The 21,313-nt window shown below is 38.6% G+C and overlaps 2 protein-coding genes across 9 annotated transcripts in view; both read right to left on the bottom strand.

Moving 5' to 3' along the window:
* Nucleotides 1-977: 977 nt before the first annotated feature.
* Nucleotides 978-21,313, bottom strand: part of LOC126914186 (ankyrin-2-like) — a 33,374-nt gene continuing 13,038 nt past the window's right edge. For all 8 annotated transcript variants that reach the window (XM_050717771.1, XM_050717775.1, XM_050717776.1 and 5 more), the window contains 10 exons: nt 20,366-20,590; nt 20,142-20,287; nt 19,855-20,063; nt 19,558-19,762; nt 18,898-19,087; nt 18,685-18,823; nt 16,224-16,503; nt 15,601-15,750; nt 2,910-11,490; nt 978-2,120 (listed from right to left, as the gene is read on the bottom strand). In XM_050717771.1, coding sequence (XP_050573728.1) covers nt 2,924-11,490; nt 15,601-15,750; nt 16,224-16,503; nt 18,685-18,823; nt 18,898-19,087; nt 19,558-19,762; nt 19,855-20,063; nt 20,142-20,287; nt 20,366-20,590 — 10,111 coding nt within the window. In that variant the 3' untranslated portion in view covers nt 978-2,120; nt 2,910-2,923. The remainder of the gene's footprint in view (nt 2,121-2,909; nt 11,491-15,600; nt 15,751-16,223; nt 16,504-18,684; nt 18,824-18,897; nt 19,088-19,557; nt 19,763-19,854; nt 20,064-20,141; nt 20,288-20,365; nt 20,591-21,313) is intronic.
* Nucleotides 11,507-15,065, bottom strand: LOC126914219 (uncharacterized). The gene is made up of 2 exons (XM_050717871.1): nt 14,916-15,065; nt 11,507-14,761 (listed from the first exon to the last, which is right to left on the bottom strand). The coding sequence occupies exon 2, from the start codon at nt 14,656-14,658 to the stop codon at nt 13,642-13,644; it is 1,017 nt and encodes a 338-aa protein (XP_050573828.1). The 5' UTR covers nt 14,659-14,761; nt 14,916-15,065; the 3' UTR covers nt 11,507-13,641.

The following is a 21,313-nucleotide window of genomic DNA, read 5'->3' as shown; positions in this document are numbered from 1 at the left end:
GGTGAAACAATGTGAAAATTGAACAAAGTTCATAATTCACTCCGTTTGATAGAACACTTGATACTTACTTACTACGAAAGACGCTCGAAGTTGACGAACTTCGATACATCATTTAAGGAAACGATGAAACAGCGTAACGCACATACAATCACATAAATAATCTCCGAGGAACATAAATATCGACAGTCTTCTGGTTTTTATCATTATCTTTGGTATTATGCACTCTCGATGTGTCGGTGTATACCATAAGCGAGTACGTCAGGCTAAAGAATATCAACATCAAGTAATACTCAACATGAATCATGATTAAGGAAATAAATAGAAAAATTGTGTAACGATCGATCTCTGCTGAAACTAATATGGATAAAAATTATATTTAGAAATCAAGTTGGCGACTGATAAAAATAATAAAGCCATTAATTGTTTAGTAATAAAACTATAGCTATTGTTAGTAAGTTAATGTAAGTAGTATTATCCTATAATACTATTCTACAGTAGAAATATCCCATTTGGGTCTAGACGCTCCAACCGTACAATAGTTTGCATAATTTCTATATTTAATACAGTTAGTTCTCAAATAGTTTCTCTTATTCATTTACTAAATGATACAACAAAATGACTTGCTAATGTTATATAACAAAATCAGAAAGTATATTCTTAAAATTTTATAAATTTCAAATTTACGTTTTTGTTTCTTTTTTTTTTTATAATCACATGCAACAGATATTGTTATGAATTTCTTTATAATTGTAGATATTTATCGTGCAATCGATAAAGAAACGACGTAGAATTTTAGCCATCAATCGGTTTTTGTTATAGCACTTTAAAATCGAGAACATATTCGTAGACATACTTATAGAAAATACAAAAACATATGTAACGTGTGAGAGAGGCGAGAGAAGATGTACGAATGCTTGCAAGAGCGATGATTTATTTTTAAATAAAGGATGCAAGGAACTACCGAAAAAAGGCCTTCGTGAATGTTGAATGTATTTTGTATTTCTTCATTGTTTTCTTCATTTTATTTTACAATATCTTGTTATTTGGGCGTATGATTTTGCGTTTATTAATTACCTTACGCATAGACAAAGTTATTGCTCTATTATAATTGAAGTTCTATCAAGTATGTTATCCAAGCAACTATCGATTGCGATGAACATTGGGGTTTCAATAAATGATGATATTATTTGGTTCATATAGATTTATATTTTCATCGATGAAGAAAGAAACAGATTATGAAGACAAATGAAAGACATCGTTAAAATTTTGTAACATAAAATTCGCATGACCGATAAAATACATCAAATTCATCGTCAGCAAATAGATGAAAGCAAAGTTTCGTAATTGTTTAAAATTTCGCATACAAAAAATGTCTACAACATTTGCACATATGCATCATATATTAAGTAGAGAATTCATTCTCTTGATAGTTTTCTCCTAAAACCTTAAATATTACGGTTCGTATATAAAATTTTCTATTTAATTAATATATTTGTTCTTTCGTGAACACTTGCAATTAAGATTAACGAGTATTAGAGCTCGTAAACGTTTCTGAAAATCAGTATGCAATATAAAGTGTTCATAACTGTCAACACCTTAAGAAAGCGTAGTCACAAAGACACGTTATAATCGAAAATTTACAAAACATGACATTTTATGTAAATAGTATTATCATACAAGTAGGACAATATGAATAACATTCAAAGGTACAATTTTGCGATATAAACTTAATTACTACAAACAAACGTGAACAACGAAGCAAGATATTCGTAATTATTTAAACAAGTAAATCGAAAGCAATTACATTCTAGTACGGATTTAATATGAAATAAGTAAGCGTCATTCGTATTCCTATCTCATTTTGATAACAATCCTATATTTTAAAGATCATAACTATTCGACTTAAGCATCGTAAAACAAGTTACGTATCCTTATAAAACATTGCATAAAATAAAGGTAAATGCGTTAATATCTTGCATATGCACAGCGCGCAAGTATTTCTTTAGTACATCATTTTTCATATTATGCTGTATACGTAAAGCATTTGAACCGGCTCGATAATACATCGTTGTAGCCTTAAGAACCAATGTTGTAACAAATTCACTTTGATGGTCCACTATCTGTAACGAGATAACGAGTTTAATATTCAAGTGCACGATATCTAATGAGCAACATCTATGGATATAGATATACTATGACACAATAGAAGGACAAATTTTCTCAAATATTTTTCATTACGGATCGTCCATAAGAAGCGTAGCTGAATGTTATTAAAAACGATCGTATCTCTTTGCATAGGAAAAAATGAGTCTTCGAATGATATGCGAAATATAAAAAAAAAAAAAGGAACTCTGTCTGAAAGAATTATACGCGTCGAAGTAAAAATTTCATAGCGTTCGGATATTAAAATTACTCGTTACGAATATTCGCTCTGACAATGCATATTCCCGAAGACCGTTCTTGAAAATTCTTAGAAAACAAGCGTTCGAATTTTTCAGAATGTTTTAAGGATTTTTAATGGATCCAAGACAGTCGTAACGATACCCGTACGAAGTGGTTCTTCGGTAATAATTAATCGTTCGAATAATCATACGAAATTGGCCACTACAACGTGACAATGAAGTTTAAAGGAACTAAGCGAACGAATAAAAATCATTCGTATACTTTTTATTCTTGAACAAATTATCCAATATCTCGACGAGCAACAGTCGCGATAAAAATTTAGCGTAGCTCTGTATGGTTAATCTTAGTTGTACGCTTATGTAGCGAGCGTTACTACCGCGTCAAGGATTAGAATTCACGCAATTTTGTCGGCGATGACACAAAGTAAAGGGCAAAAGGTAGTACACGCTACGATGACTACGGTAGAACCATAATTGTCGAACATAATCTTTTCGTATGATACATACCTACGAAAATATTCCTATGTATTAGCGCTTGGTGTTGTCCTCATTTTATCACTTTTATCGGTGTCCACCGTTTCCGACCTTTGCTCTAGAGAATTGTCCGACGAGACGCCATCCGAATGATCGTCTTCGTTGCTTGGCCTCTCACGACCTTCGGCATCTTGCGGTTCCAACAGAGGCATATCCAGAGAATCCGAAGAAATACGTCTAACGCTGCTCGCATGTTCGGCTACATCCGACTGCATTTCCTTTGCATCTCGCACGTTATTCAACGAGTCAGAACTTAACGAGGGAAAGTCTAGCGTGGTTTTCATTTCTAGCGAATCGGAGCTTCGACACAACGGATGATGCTTTTTATCCATATTATCTTCCAGCTCGAGAGAATCGGTACTCGTTTCCATAACGTTGCTCTCCCTTTGGAGAGGTAGTACAGTTTCCGGTTCCTCCGGCTTCGAGATAGATTGCACACCAGCTTGAGTTCCGATTTTCTCGACGTCCGTAATTTCGATTTGCGAAATGTCCTCCGTCGTATCATCCTGCCGATCAAATTTTTCCACGTTCGACTGAGCTATTCGTATGATCTCGTCGATCTCTTTTATTCTCTTCTCGTAATCATCCGATCCCGACGTGCTCGCGTTGAACGAGCCAGCCGTACTTGTATCGATCCTCGTTCGCGGTAGACTTTCCAATTTGTACTTGTTCTCGGGACTTTCGTGTTCCAGCAAATCCTCTTCCTCTCTGGCGCGCAATTCGATCAAGTGCGCTTCCCTGCACGCTTTTTCCAATCCTTCGAAATCCTTCAACGAGGACAGTGAGATATCGTCACCGTGACCGGATCGGCTAGTCATGTACCTTCTTGGAAGACTACCGTTGTTAACGGAATCGTGCGAACCGCATTGTAATCTTTTAGAATTTTCAGCAGCGACGGCGCTCTCCAAGTTTTCGAATTCTTGCAACGAGCTCAATGATACGTTATCGTGATCGGATGGTCTAGTGAAATACTTTTTACCCGTCAAGACATCGTAATCGGGCGTACTTCCAAAGCTACCGCGCATACTACCCACGCTTCCTATCGATTCTTTATGGCTACCCAAACTTCCAAATCTACTACTGCCAGCCTCGAAGTCGGTAATTTCCTCCTCCTTGATATCTTCCAGAGGGCCTCGATCGTATTCGATATCGTAGACTCGAGGATCGGCATGAAATTGCATTTCTATCCATTTCTTCCCTCCTTCGTATTGCTCCTCGTCCGAATACGACTGCGAATACTGATCGTCGTTTGAAATTTGGGGTGGACTTTCTTCCGTCTCGAAATCGAATAATTCGTTATTTTTCGATGTTTGACTGGTCGATACCTGCGAATCCTGCTTGTTTTCGGTTATAAGGTTTTCAAGATCCCGATCGTACTGTTTGCTACTCGCTTGCGGTATGGAACTGATACGTATACTTTTACCTTCGGAATCGTATTCTTCAGCCTCTTTGCCGACTTCTTCTATAACTACAAAGTCATCGATGATATCAGGCTTGTCAACCATCTCGAAAGAATCGCTATCCGGTGAATGACGGTCTGATTTCTCCTTTCCTACGACCGTATCTATGGACACGCCCGATGTCGACGACGTCGACATACTCGTCTGCTGTATCATCGATGGCGTAGACGTCTGCATGGACATTTCAGGACTCTCGCTGGATACACCTGCCGCAACGTATTTTTGTTCCAAGAGCTCGGACTCTGTCGTCGTCGGTACGTCCAACGTTACTTCCTCCGTGTCCTTTTCGGCTGTTCCCGCGTCGAGAGCTTCGCTCTCCGCCTTTTCGAAGGATGGTTCGATCTCGGACGTAGTTTGAGTCGAAATCACTTGGGTGCATACACTCTGTACGCCGTCCTCGGAAACCCGTGATGTCATTATATCTACAGATCGAAGAGTACCGGGTATCGTGGTCAAGGTAGACGTAGCAAAATCAATTCCTTTGGCGTCTTTCGTCGTCAGTTCCTCCGTGGATTCAACCTCGAGAGCGGCGTTATCGAGGACCTGTGGGAAAATCATTTCGGAAGATCGCTTCATACGGCAAGGTATACTGCTATAGATGTTGTCTATCGGTTCGTCGATCGGTATATCGCTGCCCGAAGAATCCGACTGTTCGGTGTGCTCTTCCTCCAGAGCACCGTCGAGACGTTCTTCCGCTTCTTCTTTCTCTGCGTCGGTTTCGGAAGGCACCAACGTCTCCGACAATTCGCTGGTACTGTCGATGCTACCAAGGTGACCCGAACTCAAAGACGTCAGAGATTTCATAGACTCGCGCGAGCTCATCGTGGTGGCTGCTGTATGGTACTCCTGAGAGGTTGGTTTCGAAGAGGAAGAATGCTCGATAGACATCATCGCAGTTTCGTATTCCGAAGCCGTCGCAGAAGGTACGCCGCAGGATTGCAAAGCCTCTACGTCGGAAGAACTAGGTCGGCTGCCACTACCGATCTCGTAATCGCAAGATTGGTAATTGCTACTCTCGCCGGAACTAGAACCAAGATCCGCGTCGCTGTCAGATGCGACGCGTTTGGAACTTCTACCGGGTTTCTGCCGTCTTCTGAGTACCGGGCGTGGCAAGGCCAGAGAAGAACTCTCGTCTTTATTGTCTATGTCCGAGCCTGATCTGCTAGCAGGTACAGGACTAAGATGTTCTTCTTCGTCGTCTCTCGTATCTTCGTGGACGGTTATCGCAGCAGTCTCTACATCAGACTTTTCGGTTTTAATCACAGGTGTGTCTCCTTGTAGATGTATCGGTTCTTCGATACTACTAGAAGTAGATTCTTCTAATTCCATTTTACTTTCAGTACTATCTTTTGTTTCGTATGGCATCGACTTATCGATGGGAGATTCGCTCCTTACAGCTTCGGTATCCGATTCGTGCGGTTGTTGTTCAGGGAACGACGGTGTGTATAAAAATGGTAAATCGTTCGGAATGGATTCGGGTTGTAATTTAAATCGGAACTCTGAAGGGGAATCTTTAATTTGAATCACAGTTTCGCTATTTTCGCTTAATTCCTCTATCAGGTCTTGTTTCGCTGCTTCTAAAGATTCTTTCACTTCGGCTATTTCTTTTTTAACTACCTGATCTAGAACGGTTATAGCGTATCGTGCGCTTAAATCAACGCTAGGGAGATCGTCTTTTTTTATTTTAAAGGCACAAGTGTCGGAAGGAACTGTCGTGGATCTTCCAGGCTTATCGTGTTTCTCCGTAGCTTTCTCCATATGCCTTTTATAGTCGTCGCCCAAGGGTTTCATTTTCGACAAATAAGCTTCCGTCCATTCCTTCAATACGTCATCCACGCGTACTGGTTTCTCAGAGTCTGCTGTTTCTTGCGATACTTCTTCCGCGGCTTTCTCGCTCTCCTTTAACGATCCCGTCGTTGTTTTTTCCAATTTCAGTTCAATTCCTGACTTTGAAAGGATTTCCTCGCGTTTGGAAGTTTCGGTAACCGAAGACGCGTCTTCTTTGGTCGTTTCCTCTCGAGTTTCTTCCTCCAAAGATTTCTCTGTCGTAGTTGCGGTTGGAACCTCGGTACGTTCTTGCGAAGCGGACTCGTCTATCTGTAAAACCTCTCGCTTTTCCGCTTCCACGATCCGTTCGCTAGATATTTCTCGTTGAATACTCTCGATGTACTCTTTGATAGGCGTCTTCGCGTCGTATTCTCGCTGTAGCGTGTCTACCAACTCCTGACAACTAACGTCCAATTTGTTTTCCACCAGTTCGCTTTCAAAGTCTTGTTCGCTGACAGGGATCGCCGTTAATTTCGTTTCACCGACCGAGGAAGTCGTACTCTTACCATTGTCCGCGACTGTCTCTTTCGTCGATTCTATCACGCTAATCTCTTCCGAAGATTTAGTACCGGATTCTTGTTCATGATCCGTCGATCCATCCAACGAAGATAATCGTTCCTTTTTCTTCATCGATTCGTAAGCTTCTAACTCCTGGTTGAAAATCTGAGACGGTTGTAGCGTTTCTGATATTTCAATTTTCTCGTCACCGATCATCCAATCGACGGGTTTAATTTCAAGCTCGCGAACTTTCGGTTTCGGGGAGACCAGTGGAGGACTTTCGATTTCGAAGCTGTCCGCTCTTCTCGTACTTATCTTTGGGAGATCTTTCTGCATCGGAACAGGCTGAGAAGACTCCTGTACCAAGGAATAATCTATATTGGTATCCTCGGATACGGTACTAGGACTTATCGTTATATCCCGTTCTTGATCCATCTTATCGAACGAATCCATTTCGGCGCTCTCGTGCAACGACGGAATTCCCCTGCTTGTCTGCTCGGATATTTTATGCTCGTCCATTTCTAAAGAAGGCACGTCAACGGAATCTTCCCTGGATTGACTATCTACGCCAGGTTCGAGAATTTCCAGAACTCTGGCACCTGAAATTTCCGATACGATCTTATCCCGAGGCAAACCAACGTCACTCTGGAAATCTCTTTGCAATTCCACTTGACTGCTCGACTTGGTGAATCGTTGTTTCTCGGATCGTGGACTCGAGGTCGGTTTCGACACGCTTTCCAATTCGTTCGTATCGACGTCGATGGTTTCTTCGAAATCTATTTGCTCCGATATGCTGCTAGGGCTCATGGTAATGTCCCTGTCTTGCAGTTTAGCCTGAGACGACGAAAGAGGAAAGCTTTCTTCTTTTTCGTGCGGAGATGATTCTTCGTCTTTAGTTATATCTTCGCTGACGCTTATGCTGTCTCTCGTGGAACTTTTGTCCAGGGACTCTTCCTGTATCGATGATCTCAGTCTCGGTGATTCCATTAAACTTTGGTCGATTTTCATTTGTGCCGCTTGCTTGTCCATCGTCTTCTTCATAATACTTTCGAACTTGCGCGTCAAATCATCAGCCAGTTTTTCGTGATCCGTTTCAACGCTTTCGCTTATAATTTGCTCTAGATATCCTTTGCTAAGTAGTTCCGCTTTCAAATCCGCTGCCGATTTTGCTTCGATTTCCTGTTCGATCGATTGAATCAAAGTCTCCGCTATGGTACGTGCCTCGATCTCTTTAAACTTTAGCCGTTGCTTCTCCTCTAAACTCTCTCTCGGTGTTGTTGCTTCTTCCTCCGTTGCTTCGCTCGCTTCTTCTTCCTTCGACGAGTCTTTCTCCTCCGTTTTCCTCTCGCTTGGAACAAATTGAACAACATCGAAACTTTCTTTACTTTCTTTGCGCGATTCTCCTTGTGCCAGCGTTTCGATGTGATCCGAATCTGCAACTGGTTTGGATATCCTTTCGGTCGCCGGTTTCCCTTCTACCGTTTTCACCTCGTCCTTCTCATCCCTTTTTTCACCGATATCTTTCTTTATCCGAATGGCTACTTCAGCATCGCTTTCTCTTAACAGGCTACTACCCGCCTCGCGAGTCATAACTCCCTCCTTGTCGGATAACTTTTTGAACAAATCTTCCTTCTTCGTTTCGGTTCTCGATTCGGAGGCAGCTGCGTCTATTATTTCTCGCGTATCTGTCAAATTCATCGACAACTTTTGAATCGCGGTTTTATCCAATTCCTCGTGTTTACTTTTTTTCTCCTCCAACGTCTCGGTTGGCGATTCTTTCTTCAATTGCGACTCCGACGATTTCTTCCTCTCCACGCGTTCCTTCTCCTCCAGCGTGATTACTTTGTCCTTGCCATTGGAAATCTCCGAAGACACCACTTCCTTCTTTTCCGTCATAGTGGAAGTTTTATGATCGATCTTCGAAGTGACGGTCGCAAATTCGCCCTTTGCGCGTTCCATATCCTCGAACATTTTGAAAGCTTCTTGCGGATCGATGAAGGATTTGGAAAACGTTTGCGTTTCGCTCTTCGTAGTTAGATGCTCCTCCAATTTTGAAGTCACCTCTTCGCTCGATTTTTTTTCCGTTATCGTATACGATTCGCTCTCTTTTCTAACGTGCGTGTCCTTCTTCCCGGCTTTATCCGATGTTGGTTTGATATCTATAACGCGTTTGGGAATTCGAGATTCGAACTCTTTCTTTTTAGTCGTCGGCGAAATTTCTTGTTCCTCTGTGCTTAATTCCTTGTCGCTTTCGAGTTTACTCGGAAGCTGTTTTAGTTCCGTCATACTCTTCGGTTTCGTTTCCTTTTGTATTTTGTCCTTATCTATTTTTGCCGTTGAAACAGGGATACGCGACTCGAATTCTTTCCTAACGTGCTTCGTTTCCATCTCGGTTACCGTCTTCTTATCGAGCGTAATTTCTTCTCTCTCCTCTTTTCTCGATTCTTCTCTTTTTTCTTTAATTTCTCCGTCTTCCACCTCTTGGATCGATTCCGCAACAGGAGACACTTTCTCCGATTTTTCTTGTTCGATCGACGTTATCTCCTTCTTCATCTGATCTTTGACTTCGATTTCCGTTGCTCTTTCACCTTCCAGAAATTTTTGCATCTCCTTCCTGATATCGGTTGTAAACGTAATTTCTGGCGTAACTTCGCCAATAGATTCCACTTCGTAGACACTTTTCGTTTCGATCTTACTTTCGGGAAGTTGAACTAGCGCAGCAGCTAAAGCCTCGCTTCCTCCTTCTACTTGAACCGATTTTAATACCTGTTCTTGAACCAGAGTGCCATCTTTCTGTACCTTGTAGATGATAGTAGTTTCTTCCGTTATGATGCGTCTTCCAGTCGATTTCTCTTTAACAACTTCTTCCTCTTTTATCTCCGGCGTTTTAACGCTTTCCCGTACGATTACATCCGTAACAACTTTTTCACTTTCTTTCTCCTCTTTTTCTACGTGTTTAACAACCTCGTCTCGCGCCTCTTCCCTTTTCGTCTCTCTTTCCGTGATTATCTCGCGTTGTAATTTTCTTTCCACCGGAGCTTCTGTTATCGCTTCCGTTGTCTCTTTTTCTCGCGCGTCAGTTACTTTCTTTTCTTCCATTTCTTTCTCCTCGATATCCTTTGCTTTTTCCTCGCCACCTATTTCTACGGTAACTTTCTCCATCGCTTCTTCCTTCGCTTTATCTTCCATCTTCTCCTTCGTACTCTCTTCCTTCGCGGTTACTTCCGCGACCTCTCGTTCTTCCATCGCTTCTTCTTTGTATTCCTCCTTCTCCTTTGTACTCTCTTTCTCTGCAGCTACCTCTGAGACAGCTTCCTCTTGTTCTTCGATCGCTTCTTCTTCGTATTCTTCCTTTTCCTTCGTACCGTCTTCCTTCACAGTTACCTCCGCGATCGTGTCCTCCTGTTCTCCTCGTTTCTGTCGTTTTGGACTTTGCTCAGCACTTTCTTGCAAAATTACCTCGCCGACAATTTCTCGCTTTTCCTTTCGTTCCTCCTCTATACTTTCTTTCATTCTCTCTCCTTCCGCGCTTATTTCGATCCTCTCTCTTATATCTTCCTCCTTTGTCGTTAATTCTACCGTTGGTTCTTCCACTTTCTCCTTTACTTCTACTCTTTCCTTTATGCTTTCTCGTGGCGTACTTACTTCCACAGATTCCACAACATCCTTGTGTTTCTCTTCTACGTCCTTCGCTTCTTTCGCGCTTAATTCCATAATTGACTGTTTTATATCTTCTTTTTCTACCTTTACATCTTTTACAATATCTTGTACAGGTACTTCGGTGATAACAATCGTTTTATGTTCCTGCTTCGCAACACGTTCAACTTTTAATTCAACTAATTGATCTTCCGCCGTTGCGGCGCTTTCTTCCGTCTTCTGCGTCGTGTCGAGTGATTTTTCTTCGGTCAGCATCGATGGCTCCGCCGCTTTTTCTACATGCTCTTTCTTTTCTATGTGCTTATCCTTTGTTTCTAGAGGTGGCATAGAAGGCGCGGCATCTATCTTTTCCATATCTTCCTTCGATCTTTCGGGTTTACTTTCTTTTTCGGTCGTTTCATCGAGTTTCCCTCTGGGCAATTCTATTTTAGCACTTACATCCACGTAAGTTGGTTTACTCTCGTCTTTTTCTTTCTCATCTTCAGAGGACAATTTCATTGTTTCTTTCGTTTCCTTCCTTTGGACCTCTTTCCGCTCTTCCGTCTCGAAGCTAACGATTTCTCTCCTTTCTTCCACCTTCGTAACTTGCTTCAATTCAGTTACGTACTTCTCATCTTTGTCCAGCTTTTCTTTGTCGCTTATTCTAGTTTTCGTTAGCTTCTCTTTCTCGGACTTTAACGAGTCCTGTTGAAGCAACTTTGGTGGAATCTTCGTGGTTTCTTTCTGTATCTGTTCCTCGAAATACTGAGCCTTCTCCGCCACCGAACACTCGGAAATATCAGGTACGTTCAAATCTTCCAACGTTTCAGACTTGTCCATCTGTTGGACGATATCTGCCGTGTCCTCCGTCGTAATATTCTGTATATACTCACTGTCGCTTTCGTTTATCGTTAACTGCGACGTTCTCGATATTTCGGACTCGGATCGTTGGTAACTTTCCCGTTTCCTCGAAATATCCTCCCAGAATTTTCTCTTCTCCGAATAGGTTTGTCTCTCGACACTGGGCGACAAGTCTTGCTCTTGCCCGACTACTTTACTGGGATAACTAGCATCTACAGATTCTAAGGAACAAGCCGCTTTTTGCGCAAGGAATTCGTGGATAGTAACAGCATCTAGAACAACCAAGAATTATGCTCACATTACTTTTTATTAAGTAAATACATATGCACGAAATACATTGCGTATATTTACAGTTTCACATATAACTCTTAAAGGATTACACGATCAAACTTTCACAAACGTAACGCGTAAACACGATTTTTATACTTTACAGCGTTCTTTTTAAAACGTTATTAGACACAACACTATCGTAAACTCTGTTACTGTACATATAACAACTTCCTTTTAAAAAGAAATACAATTTCAAAAATAAGTTTCGTCACCGAGGTATCGTTAATTTCTTTAAACTCGTAACATGCACACAGTACATAAGCATTGATATGCATATAACTCTAAATCCCTTGATAAACTATAATTGCTCTTTTCTATCAATATCCGTAGATATTAGTATCCTTCGAGACTTAAAATTAATATCCCATACGGTTGTCTATGATAATGTTGAGGACGGCAGTTTTGTCTGCAATTATAAGTACAGAAGATTGCGTTAATACGAAGCGACAACGATCGAGCAGAAATATTTTCTATCGATAAATTCTTGTAACGGGCGTGTAAGTGTAATTCGTATTTTCGTATCATCACCGTGACTTTCTCCGTTAACTTCGTTCGTTTTCCAAACAAAGCTCACGCGTATCGAGCCAAATTTCTAATTATACCTAATTACGTTACACTAACCGGTTAAACTTTAAATAAAGATAATAAAAACTGTACTCAAAGCATGGTGCAAAAGAGAAAGAAAAGGTTTGCATAGTAAATTAATTCTACGAACACGATAAGTTTGTCGAAAATAAAAGGCACGAATCGTCGCTCGTGCTACGATATTTTCTCATCTAAAATAATACGCAGAGATTAATCTTGCCTTCTCATCTGAATTATTACATTTCCATGTGTATAAGATTATAAAAATATGTTCTCTACGAGCATCGAATAAATTCTCGAAAATGATATTTCCAGAAGATTTCTATATAAGATAAATTTTGAAAATCTTCTAACAGAGAGCTTTCGTTATTTTTCGACTTTGAAATCCAGTCGTTGAATATGTGTTTACCGTGTAAGCAACGATCAAATGTGTAATTACAACGACGAAATCGAATCAACGTGTTAATATTTTCAAAGGATAGCGTTCGTACGAAAGTATTTATATTGCTAATGTAAAAAGAAATTTCCAAAGTGTGGACGCGAAACATGGTATGTCATTAAAACGTTGGATTATTCTCTAAATTAACTTACGAGATGTGTGATTAAAGTAGAAAAATATTTAAAATCCGAGATTCGTACAAAAAATTAAAATATCGAAGAAAGGAAACGTTAAAGTATTTTTTTATAGCACAACATTCTTTTAAACAAACGTATTCAACGTTATAATAAAAGACGTATTTTTATAGCTCGAAAGTAAAGATAACGATAAGAGTATGCTTACACGATGCGGCTACTTTGTAAATATACAGAATAAGACTTTACTCCATAGTTAACTCATCGTAGATTATTACGATTAATCAAGCTTCGAATATTTCGATAAGCGATACAACAATTCTCGTTTCCGTTTGTTACTTTGTTCTACGTAAATCAACGAAATACATAACATATGTAATTAAATAATTTTAAACGATATCAAAATATATATAAACGAAAGTTTAACATATTTCTACATATATTCTCTCATTTGATCTAAATTTTGTATTATCCGTATTATTAATTTGATATGCATCACGAAATAAGTCCATTTGTCGGACAAAATGTGATAATATTTGATTCTACTCTGAACAAAGGTATATAATCGATAAGATTGTTCTGACGATTTCTTGAAGAGTCCTACCTCACGGTCGGTGATAGGTAATCCATTGTAATTCATAGAATATTCTGAACTCCTCGATGAACATTACGTTTAACACGATGTCGAGTCATACGATATTTACCGTATATGTTTCATAATTGTACAACGTATATAGGAATATTATAACGAGTAAAGAGTGGATAACATAAGGGACAATACGCGGTGCATTCTTGCGATACATTCGATACATAATTGGTGAAACTAGATTTAATATATATCAGATTTTTATCAGAGCTTAAATAGCACGATATTTCTCGCTAGAAAGCGTATTCTCTATATTCGTGTCCTTACCATTCACGCGTTTCAAATTAATCTATTCATTCGGATCGACTTCTTCGATGTCTGTATGACAATCGCTAATCGCGTCATCGCCAATATCTCTCACAGTTAACACGTTCTCCATTTTATTGATATTTCTCATGATAATTTGAGACGCTGCCAGAACGTCCAAATCTTCGAGTAATTCCTTATGACTGCAACAGGCTTCTCGCATATCTTCCTCCTCGGATATATCCATGTCTTCCTCGTCGGTATTCGACATAACAACGATATCTGGCGTGCTACTTCCCAACCCGTTTCGCGGCTCTTCTTCTCGATACATTTTATTTCGCACTTCCACGGAAAATGGTCCGTCACCTTCCTTCGTCGTTATCGTTTCTCCGCTATAGTCGCAAAATATATCGGACCTCGGTTTTACGTAAATCGTCGAGTGTACTTCGTCTTCGCCTTCGAAATCCTCGAGATCCGTATCACCTTGACACGGAGTTTTGGCAACCTTAAGGTTGTTCCGATCCTCCTTTCGTTCGTTTTCCGGTTCGCTCGGATAAATTTCGTCAACGTCCGTAAGGTCTTCGATGAAATTATTTAGCTGAGACGAGCCTTTATCGTCGGGCGATAAAAGCCTGGAGCCTTCGGCCTCCACATCGTCTAACGTTATAGAAATGATCGGTCCTTGTTGCTCATCCGCCGTATAACTCAATGATCTGATTTGAGAATTAATGGACGTTAACTCTCCCTCAGAATCGGTGTCGGAGAAATGCAACGACGTATTGTTAATCATAGCATTCAGTTTTCTACGCGTCGATCTCGATTTACGCTTTACTTTCGCGCCTGTAACGCTTTCTTTCGATTTCGAAGGACTCGAGTTTCCATCGACCATCTGCGAACATTCTACGGTCTTTTCTGCGTTTTTCCCCATCTCCGAGCGATCGTTAACTCGATTAGGATCTAAAGAGTCTGTACCGGCTACGATCTTATCGATGGATAATCCCTTCGCGTTCGCAGATTCAAACGTGCAATTTTCCTCCTGTTTATCGCTCGATTCTTCCATGACGAGAACCGACTCTCGGCGATAAGTTTCTTTCTTCGTCGTTTTTAGATTTAGCGCGTAGATCTTAAGTGCAAATTACTAAAGAACTTAAAAAAACCTGAAACTGAAAATTGCGAAAGAAAGAGGAAATTAATGCTTAAAACGAACAAAAATACGAGAATAATGTAAAAGTGGCGTGTGCGTTACGGATAAACAAAGTAAAATCAAAGAGTGTAACAGATATTTAGGCACACTGGATTTAAATAAAATAAACTCACATGTGTAAAATTGCGGTAGGGTGATACTCAAAAGAAGATAACTTTTAAAGATACTGCTTCCAGTGGTGGTTCGAATCAAACTAAACAAGCTTCGTCATAGCTACGTCCAACGTTTGTTGATACTGTTACGCATAATTAAATTAAAGAAGCCTCGCTCAACGGTCGAGCCATAAGCAGATTAACTTTTCCTCTTAAACGAAAATAGAATTACAGTGGAACTTTGCTACCGTATGGAGTGTAATTGTTTTGAAAATAACGATAATTATAATAATAACAATAATAATAATAATTGTTTTGTCTTTTTTAATCTAATAGCAAATTCACCTAAATTAGCATAAAAATCGATCGTCGTTTATTTTATTGCAGTCGTATGAGTTTGTGATCGTTAAAACAATTTGCACGTTAAAAATACATAATTCCTTCTCATATTTCAATATACATATATATATATATACATATACGTACATACGTATATATATATATATAGATTTCCTTTCTTTGCACCTTGCATTTGAATATTCGACGACACCATTTGGCGTCTTAGAAACCACGTCTCATTGTGATTTATAATTTTTATATATCGTTATAAGAAAGTAGAGGATGTTATATTTCAAATTTTCCTTCGTTGCTCTAACATTTACCATTTGTCTAATATAAAGTGAATAGGTAGAAATGAATATCATACCTGTTCGTTCTTTTTGTAAGGTGTCGGTAATAAATTTCTGTTCGGAAGGCGAAGTATCTTTAGGTTCGTCGCCTTTCTCTTTTTGTTCCATCTTGTATTTCGATTCGTAAGAATCCAATTTTTGATCGATAATATTTGAATCTTCGTAATCTATAACGAAAGAACGAACGACGCGATTAAATATACACATCGTATGTAGCACATGTACGAGTATTATCGAGGTCCAGCGCAGTAGGAAGATACACGTCACAGCAGTAGCGTCGATTTGTATGGAAAGTCGTGTTTCGATAAAAATTGCATAATTAACACTACTATGTTTTTACATAAACTTATTAATACGAAGGTAGTGTATCTGGAGAAACGTTTTATTCTATTCTATTTCCTATATGCTTCAATCTGAAAATTTGATCAAAGAGAAGTTACTTTACATGGAAGTTACTTTACGTTTAGAAACATTCACAGTAAAAGCAGGAATTTTCTTACGTAGTTATCGTTTAAGGGATAATAACTAAACACCGAGAGATTTCAGAATTAATAAAAATCTCGGTTTTCGATCTTTCGTGCGATGAATCCCTTTTGCACTGGACCTCTTGTCCGACGTTGAAACATTCGACAAATTTTACCTTTCAATTTCTTCTGTACTTCCACTTTGGTCATTATTTCTGGAAGAACGATATTTAATACGCAAATCGGTTGTTGGGGTGGCTCTCCTTTCGCAACTTTTGGTTCTCGCATAAACAGCATCCTGGCGACAGGATCTAACAACGGATCTTTCACTTTCACGTGAAAAGATAAACGATTCTGACGAAACGCTTTGAATGTAAATTTCAATTGTACACCCGATTTCGTCACAGGTACTAAATTCCCACTGAATTCGATATAAAGATCTTTCCCATCGAGCGCCTACAAAAGAAATATACTAGTTGATATGTTTCTATAAAAATTACGTATATTCTTATGCTATCTTACAGCATAATTTGCTGTTATTTTATCTTTAATAAGCTCTATCGGGTAATAAGAAGATATCATGTTCGCAAAGAACAAACGACAGGCAAATGCGTCGCATTGATTTACTGGAGACTGAGATTTGAAATAAAAAATCTGATTCTCTATCGTCAGCTTGTTCTTTCACGTAAAATTATCACTTTTTGAGCTGTGTCACTTATTCGATAACGTCGTATTGGTAAATTCAGGTTGCTGCTCCTTTACTGTCTCTTTTCGTTTCTTCTTCTGCTTCTTGGTCGATGATCTTGATAATTAGTAAATAGTAATCAAACGATATCGTATTTGAAATCTTTTTTTTTTGGTCGAATTTATATCGAATACGTATTTTATTTGTCGCTAGTTGTCATTAGGAGGCTCGAACGCCACTCGTTATTACTGGAATTAATTCATACAAAGATATTGTCAACTAACATACATGCACATGTATATGCAACTTTAGCCGGGCAAAAATATGATTATTTATCCAGCAGCATTGCAACAGCAAATTATCTTCATCCATGTGAACGTTGATATTCTTCAGAAACAATAATATTTAAAAAAACAGAATAATAATTAAATATTATAAAGATAAATCTTAAATCTAAATCGCAAATGATATGTCTCCTTTTCTTCGAGATTATTAAACCGTATCAAAATTATTTTAACATTGTTACTAGTATAAGAATTGTTGCGTTGCTGGTCACGAACAAGTCACAAAAATTGGTCGCTTTTAGAATATAAATCTCTACAAAATATCCTCTACCAACTATTCTTCAACTATTCGTTGTTGTTAAAATAAAACTTATTCTATCTCGAAGGGGACGTCCGATGACAAGACAGAGAGAAGCCAAAAAAGGATCAATTTTCGAAATTTCGCTTATTTCATCTTGAATACGTCATCCTATCGCGTTATCGGATCGAAAAGGTCCGTTTTTTCGTCCGAGTCGGAAGATTGAACCTGCACATATGCTTATTAATAAACGTTCATAATTGAAAAATGGTACGATACCGATCATATTTATTTTTAAACGTTTTCCATGATCTTTGGATTGGAAGAATTTTGTTTAACCGTAATGCATAATTTGTATGCTTTTTTAAGAATATAGCTAAATTTCACCAACAAGTAGAAAATATGCGAATTGCGTTAATCAAATATTTCTTTAATTATTTTATCATCGAATGAGCAACTCGTTGGATATCGATCACTTTCAGTTGCTTATCGTATAATTTTTTGAAAAATGGTTCGTGTTACTTGTAAAATGTTCAAATATACGTAATACATTTTTTACAAGTACATTTTTTACATGTAGAATATCGCCTATTTTTAGTCTTACAAAGGAATATCCCCTGATGTAAACCGCCAGATTCAATGAAACTTACGCATGACGTAGTTTTTGACGAAATATTTCACGCGTAAAAAAATACATTCGTGTTGAAGGATTCAAAAGAACCCCCAAAGTTGGGGCTTGGTAATACGTTTCATAAAATATCTGCAAAACTATCGGATTTCGAAAAGCGATTCACACGTAAAAATTATACGTCATACGTCGCACGTAACGACAAATCGTGATGAATATGCAAGAAATTATGACGATTCATATCGAAATGTTCTAAGATTAAAGTATAAAACGATATATTACGCATTACGTTACCGCGTTAACTCTGCGAAGGTTCCTCGGTGTTACAAAATTAAACAGAAAATATTCGAAATCCATAGCAGAATTAAAAATAAAGAGTGCGTATTAAAACACAAGCCATTACCAAAAATGAATAAATCTTTGAGATCTTTGAAAGAGACAGTACTCGTTAATTAGCTTCGTTCAAAGTGGAATAAAATAAAAATAAATACGATCGACCCTCCTGTAACGCGATCAATTCGTTCCGTGTTACGTCGAAACTGTATTATAAAAATATCGTGTTACAGGGGGGCTGTCCAAGTCTATTAAATCGTGCTATATGGAAACCGTGCTGTAAGAATACCATGTTATAAGACAGTCGTGCGAAATACATCAAAGAAAGGAAAACGAAAAATGCGAATACACGCGTTCTTCGGTTCTTACGAGTGCAATAAAATAAAATTATGTAATGAACGATATTTACTTCAACATCGCGGCTTTTTACAATTTCGACAAATTCCTCTTGCCTTTCCAACGTATGCAGTCCTTCCTTTCCATCGGTCATACACAATATTCTCAACGTTGCTTCGAGCACATCCATTCGTTTCGAATATATCACGAAACTGTATGAGAAAGATATTAACGTTTTAGAAAAACGGCTAATCCAATTAAAACTTAATGCCGGGTTAATACGTACTTCGTAATATATGGCACGAATAACGACTCTTCGTACAACTCGGTTGCCATTTTCGGAACTGCGCCTATATTTCGGCAATCCATTAGCCAAAATCGAGCAGATACAGTTGTAGTAAAGGATACTGTGTCATTCATAAAAGTTAACGGCGTCGAACCAGTAACATCTTCCCATTGTGATTCGCTCGTCCCACCTAAACGTAAAACGAAATAGAAGGACATCGCGTTAAAAAGCGTCACTGGGTTCGCGTATATGTAAAATATCATTCGTCCAGGTTTCCAACTTTAGGGGTCGATGCCATATATTAAATTTTGCCGTATTATCAATTATCATCGATCACACCAGGCGTGATGAAATTTGCTGCGATATATGAAAGTACGTACGTGTAGAGAATACCGATAGGATTTATTATAAAAAATTTGTTAAACCTCGTTGTCAAGGAGATAGGATAACTTGACGATGGTTCGCGGATATCAAAGCAGCGATTCCTCGTTAGAGGACGAATCTGGAGAAAAGAATTGGAAATATCGGAAATATTGACAGTAATGTTCTAAGTCGTATTACTGAAAATAACGCGAGACAAATGAATAGCAATTCGAACGAACGTGTAGTAAATAATTCCAGCCTAAAGAGATGGATAGGTTTCAATTACGATTACTTTACCCGCGATACTGCACAACAGGCGTAACGTTGGTGTTTCACCACCGTATTGATTAATCATTCCTTTATTTGCAGCTTGAGGTACAGGTATTGTAAGAGTAATTGGTTTGTGAAACTTTCGTCTTCTCGGTTCGATCGTTATGACGGGTGAAACGGCTACGCAATTTCCTAGCAGTTTTGCCGTAAGCTCTGCCGGAATCACGTGGGCCTATAAAAAGCAATATCCACATTTTTTCCGATTATCATCGATTTACGCGATACGGTTTGTAGAAATATTCCGAGATACCGTGTTCAACTTACTTGTAATCCGACTTTGATCTTCTTCGTTAATGCTCCTGGTGGGAAAACAGCTTGAACGTCGTTGGCCACGCTCGAAGTCAAAATTCCACCCTCGGCGCCGATTACGTGAACTTCCTGTTTGATTCTCGTGATAATGGCAAAGTATTGGGGAAAATCTGTCGTTATTATTCGAGTGATTCTACCAGGATGAGCAGCGCTCATTTGAGGATCTGCGAAATAATAAACTCGTAAAATCTTGTTACGTTTCCATCTCGATACAAAATACGTAAGCTATATTTCGGAAATACCATATGGAGTATTTAACAAAGTAGTATCGTTGTCGACGGAATTATCATGCTCTTTCCAGGTTTCTCCATTTTCACTTCTGAGAATAATGATTTCCCTCTCTTTGCCTCGAATAGACGCGAAATGGGGTATATCGATCAGAACAGGCCTGGAACAAGATATATCCAGTTCTCGATAACAAAAAGGATATATCGTCGTGTAAAACGATTCGCAGAATGGTATTTACCCTAGAAACGTTGCACCGACTGGCCCCATCTCCATAATACGAGTCGCCAAAGCCTCTCCTTCCATCAAAGGAGGAGGATTCGCGATTTTATTAGGTTTTATCAATCTACACGTAACGCGAATTGGCATTGTTGCTCTGCGTGGTGGTACGATAATGCGTACACCGCTGTGTCTACATCCTTTCATAGCACCTCCACGTGCATCCACCAAGAAACTTACTAAAAATCTAAAAATTGATATTTTCGTTGTAAATATCGTATAGCACCATCTTACCGTAAAAAGATAATTACTTGTATAAAAGTGCGCATATTTTTCGATTCGCTCGAAACTGTGAAATCCGCGATCAGATTGCATATAAGGAAGCTCGAATAGAGAGTTTAATTAAAAACTAATATGTCGATTGACGCTAATTGATAAAATCTCTTGCTAAAACGATATAAGGCCGCGTTTAATAGATCGACTACACCTTGCGACGAACGCTCCAGTAGAGAAGGAAAAGATTGTGAAACAAAAATAGCGATTAATCCAAAAATTATCAACTTGAACGACGTATTGGAAAATATATGTGTATCTTATTGTTACTTTCGTAAAGAAAGATCACGGTAACTAATTAAAATTATAATTTGATTTTTCCTGATAAATGTACAGAATATGACATTAATAAAAAAAAATACTTTTGCCTATATTAATAAATGTACATGTAAATCAAATAAACTTACTGTTAAATGTTTGTCTTTTCGCAACTTTTTAAACATTTTACATATTTTTTTTGAAGAGAATCGGAGAATGTTTTTCGTTTACCAAAATTTACATTTGAAGTACGTACTTTTATGAAGCGTATATTCATCGAATCAGTAGCAGACGAGCGAAATAAAAAGTGAAGTTGGCACTCGTTACTGTGATTTTTCTTTAGATTAAAAGGTTATACGTATAATAACGTAACGCGACG

Source organism: Bombus affinis, chromosome 3 (assembly GCF_024516045.1).
Source record: "Bombus affinis isolate iyBomAffi1 chromosome 3, iyBomAffi1.2, whole genome shotgun sequence".
Classification (NCBI taxonomy): Eukaryota; Metazoa; Arthropoda; class Insecta; order Hymenoptera; family Apidae; genus Bombus; species Bombus affinis.
The sequence above is the reverse complement of the archived record's forward strand: the minus strand, read 5'-3'. Positions and strand labels throughout refer to the sequence as shown.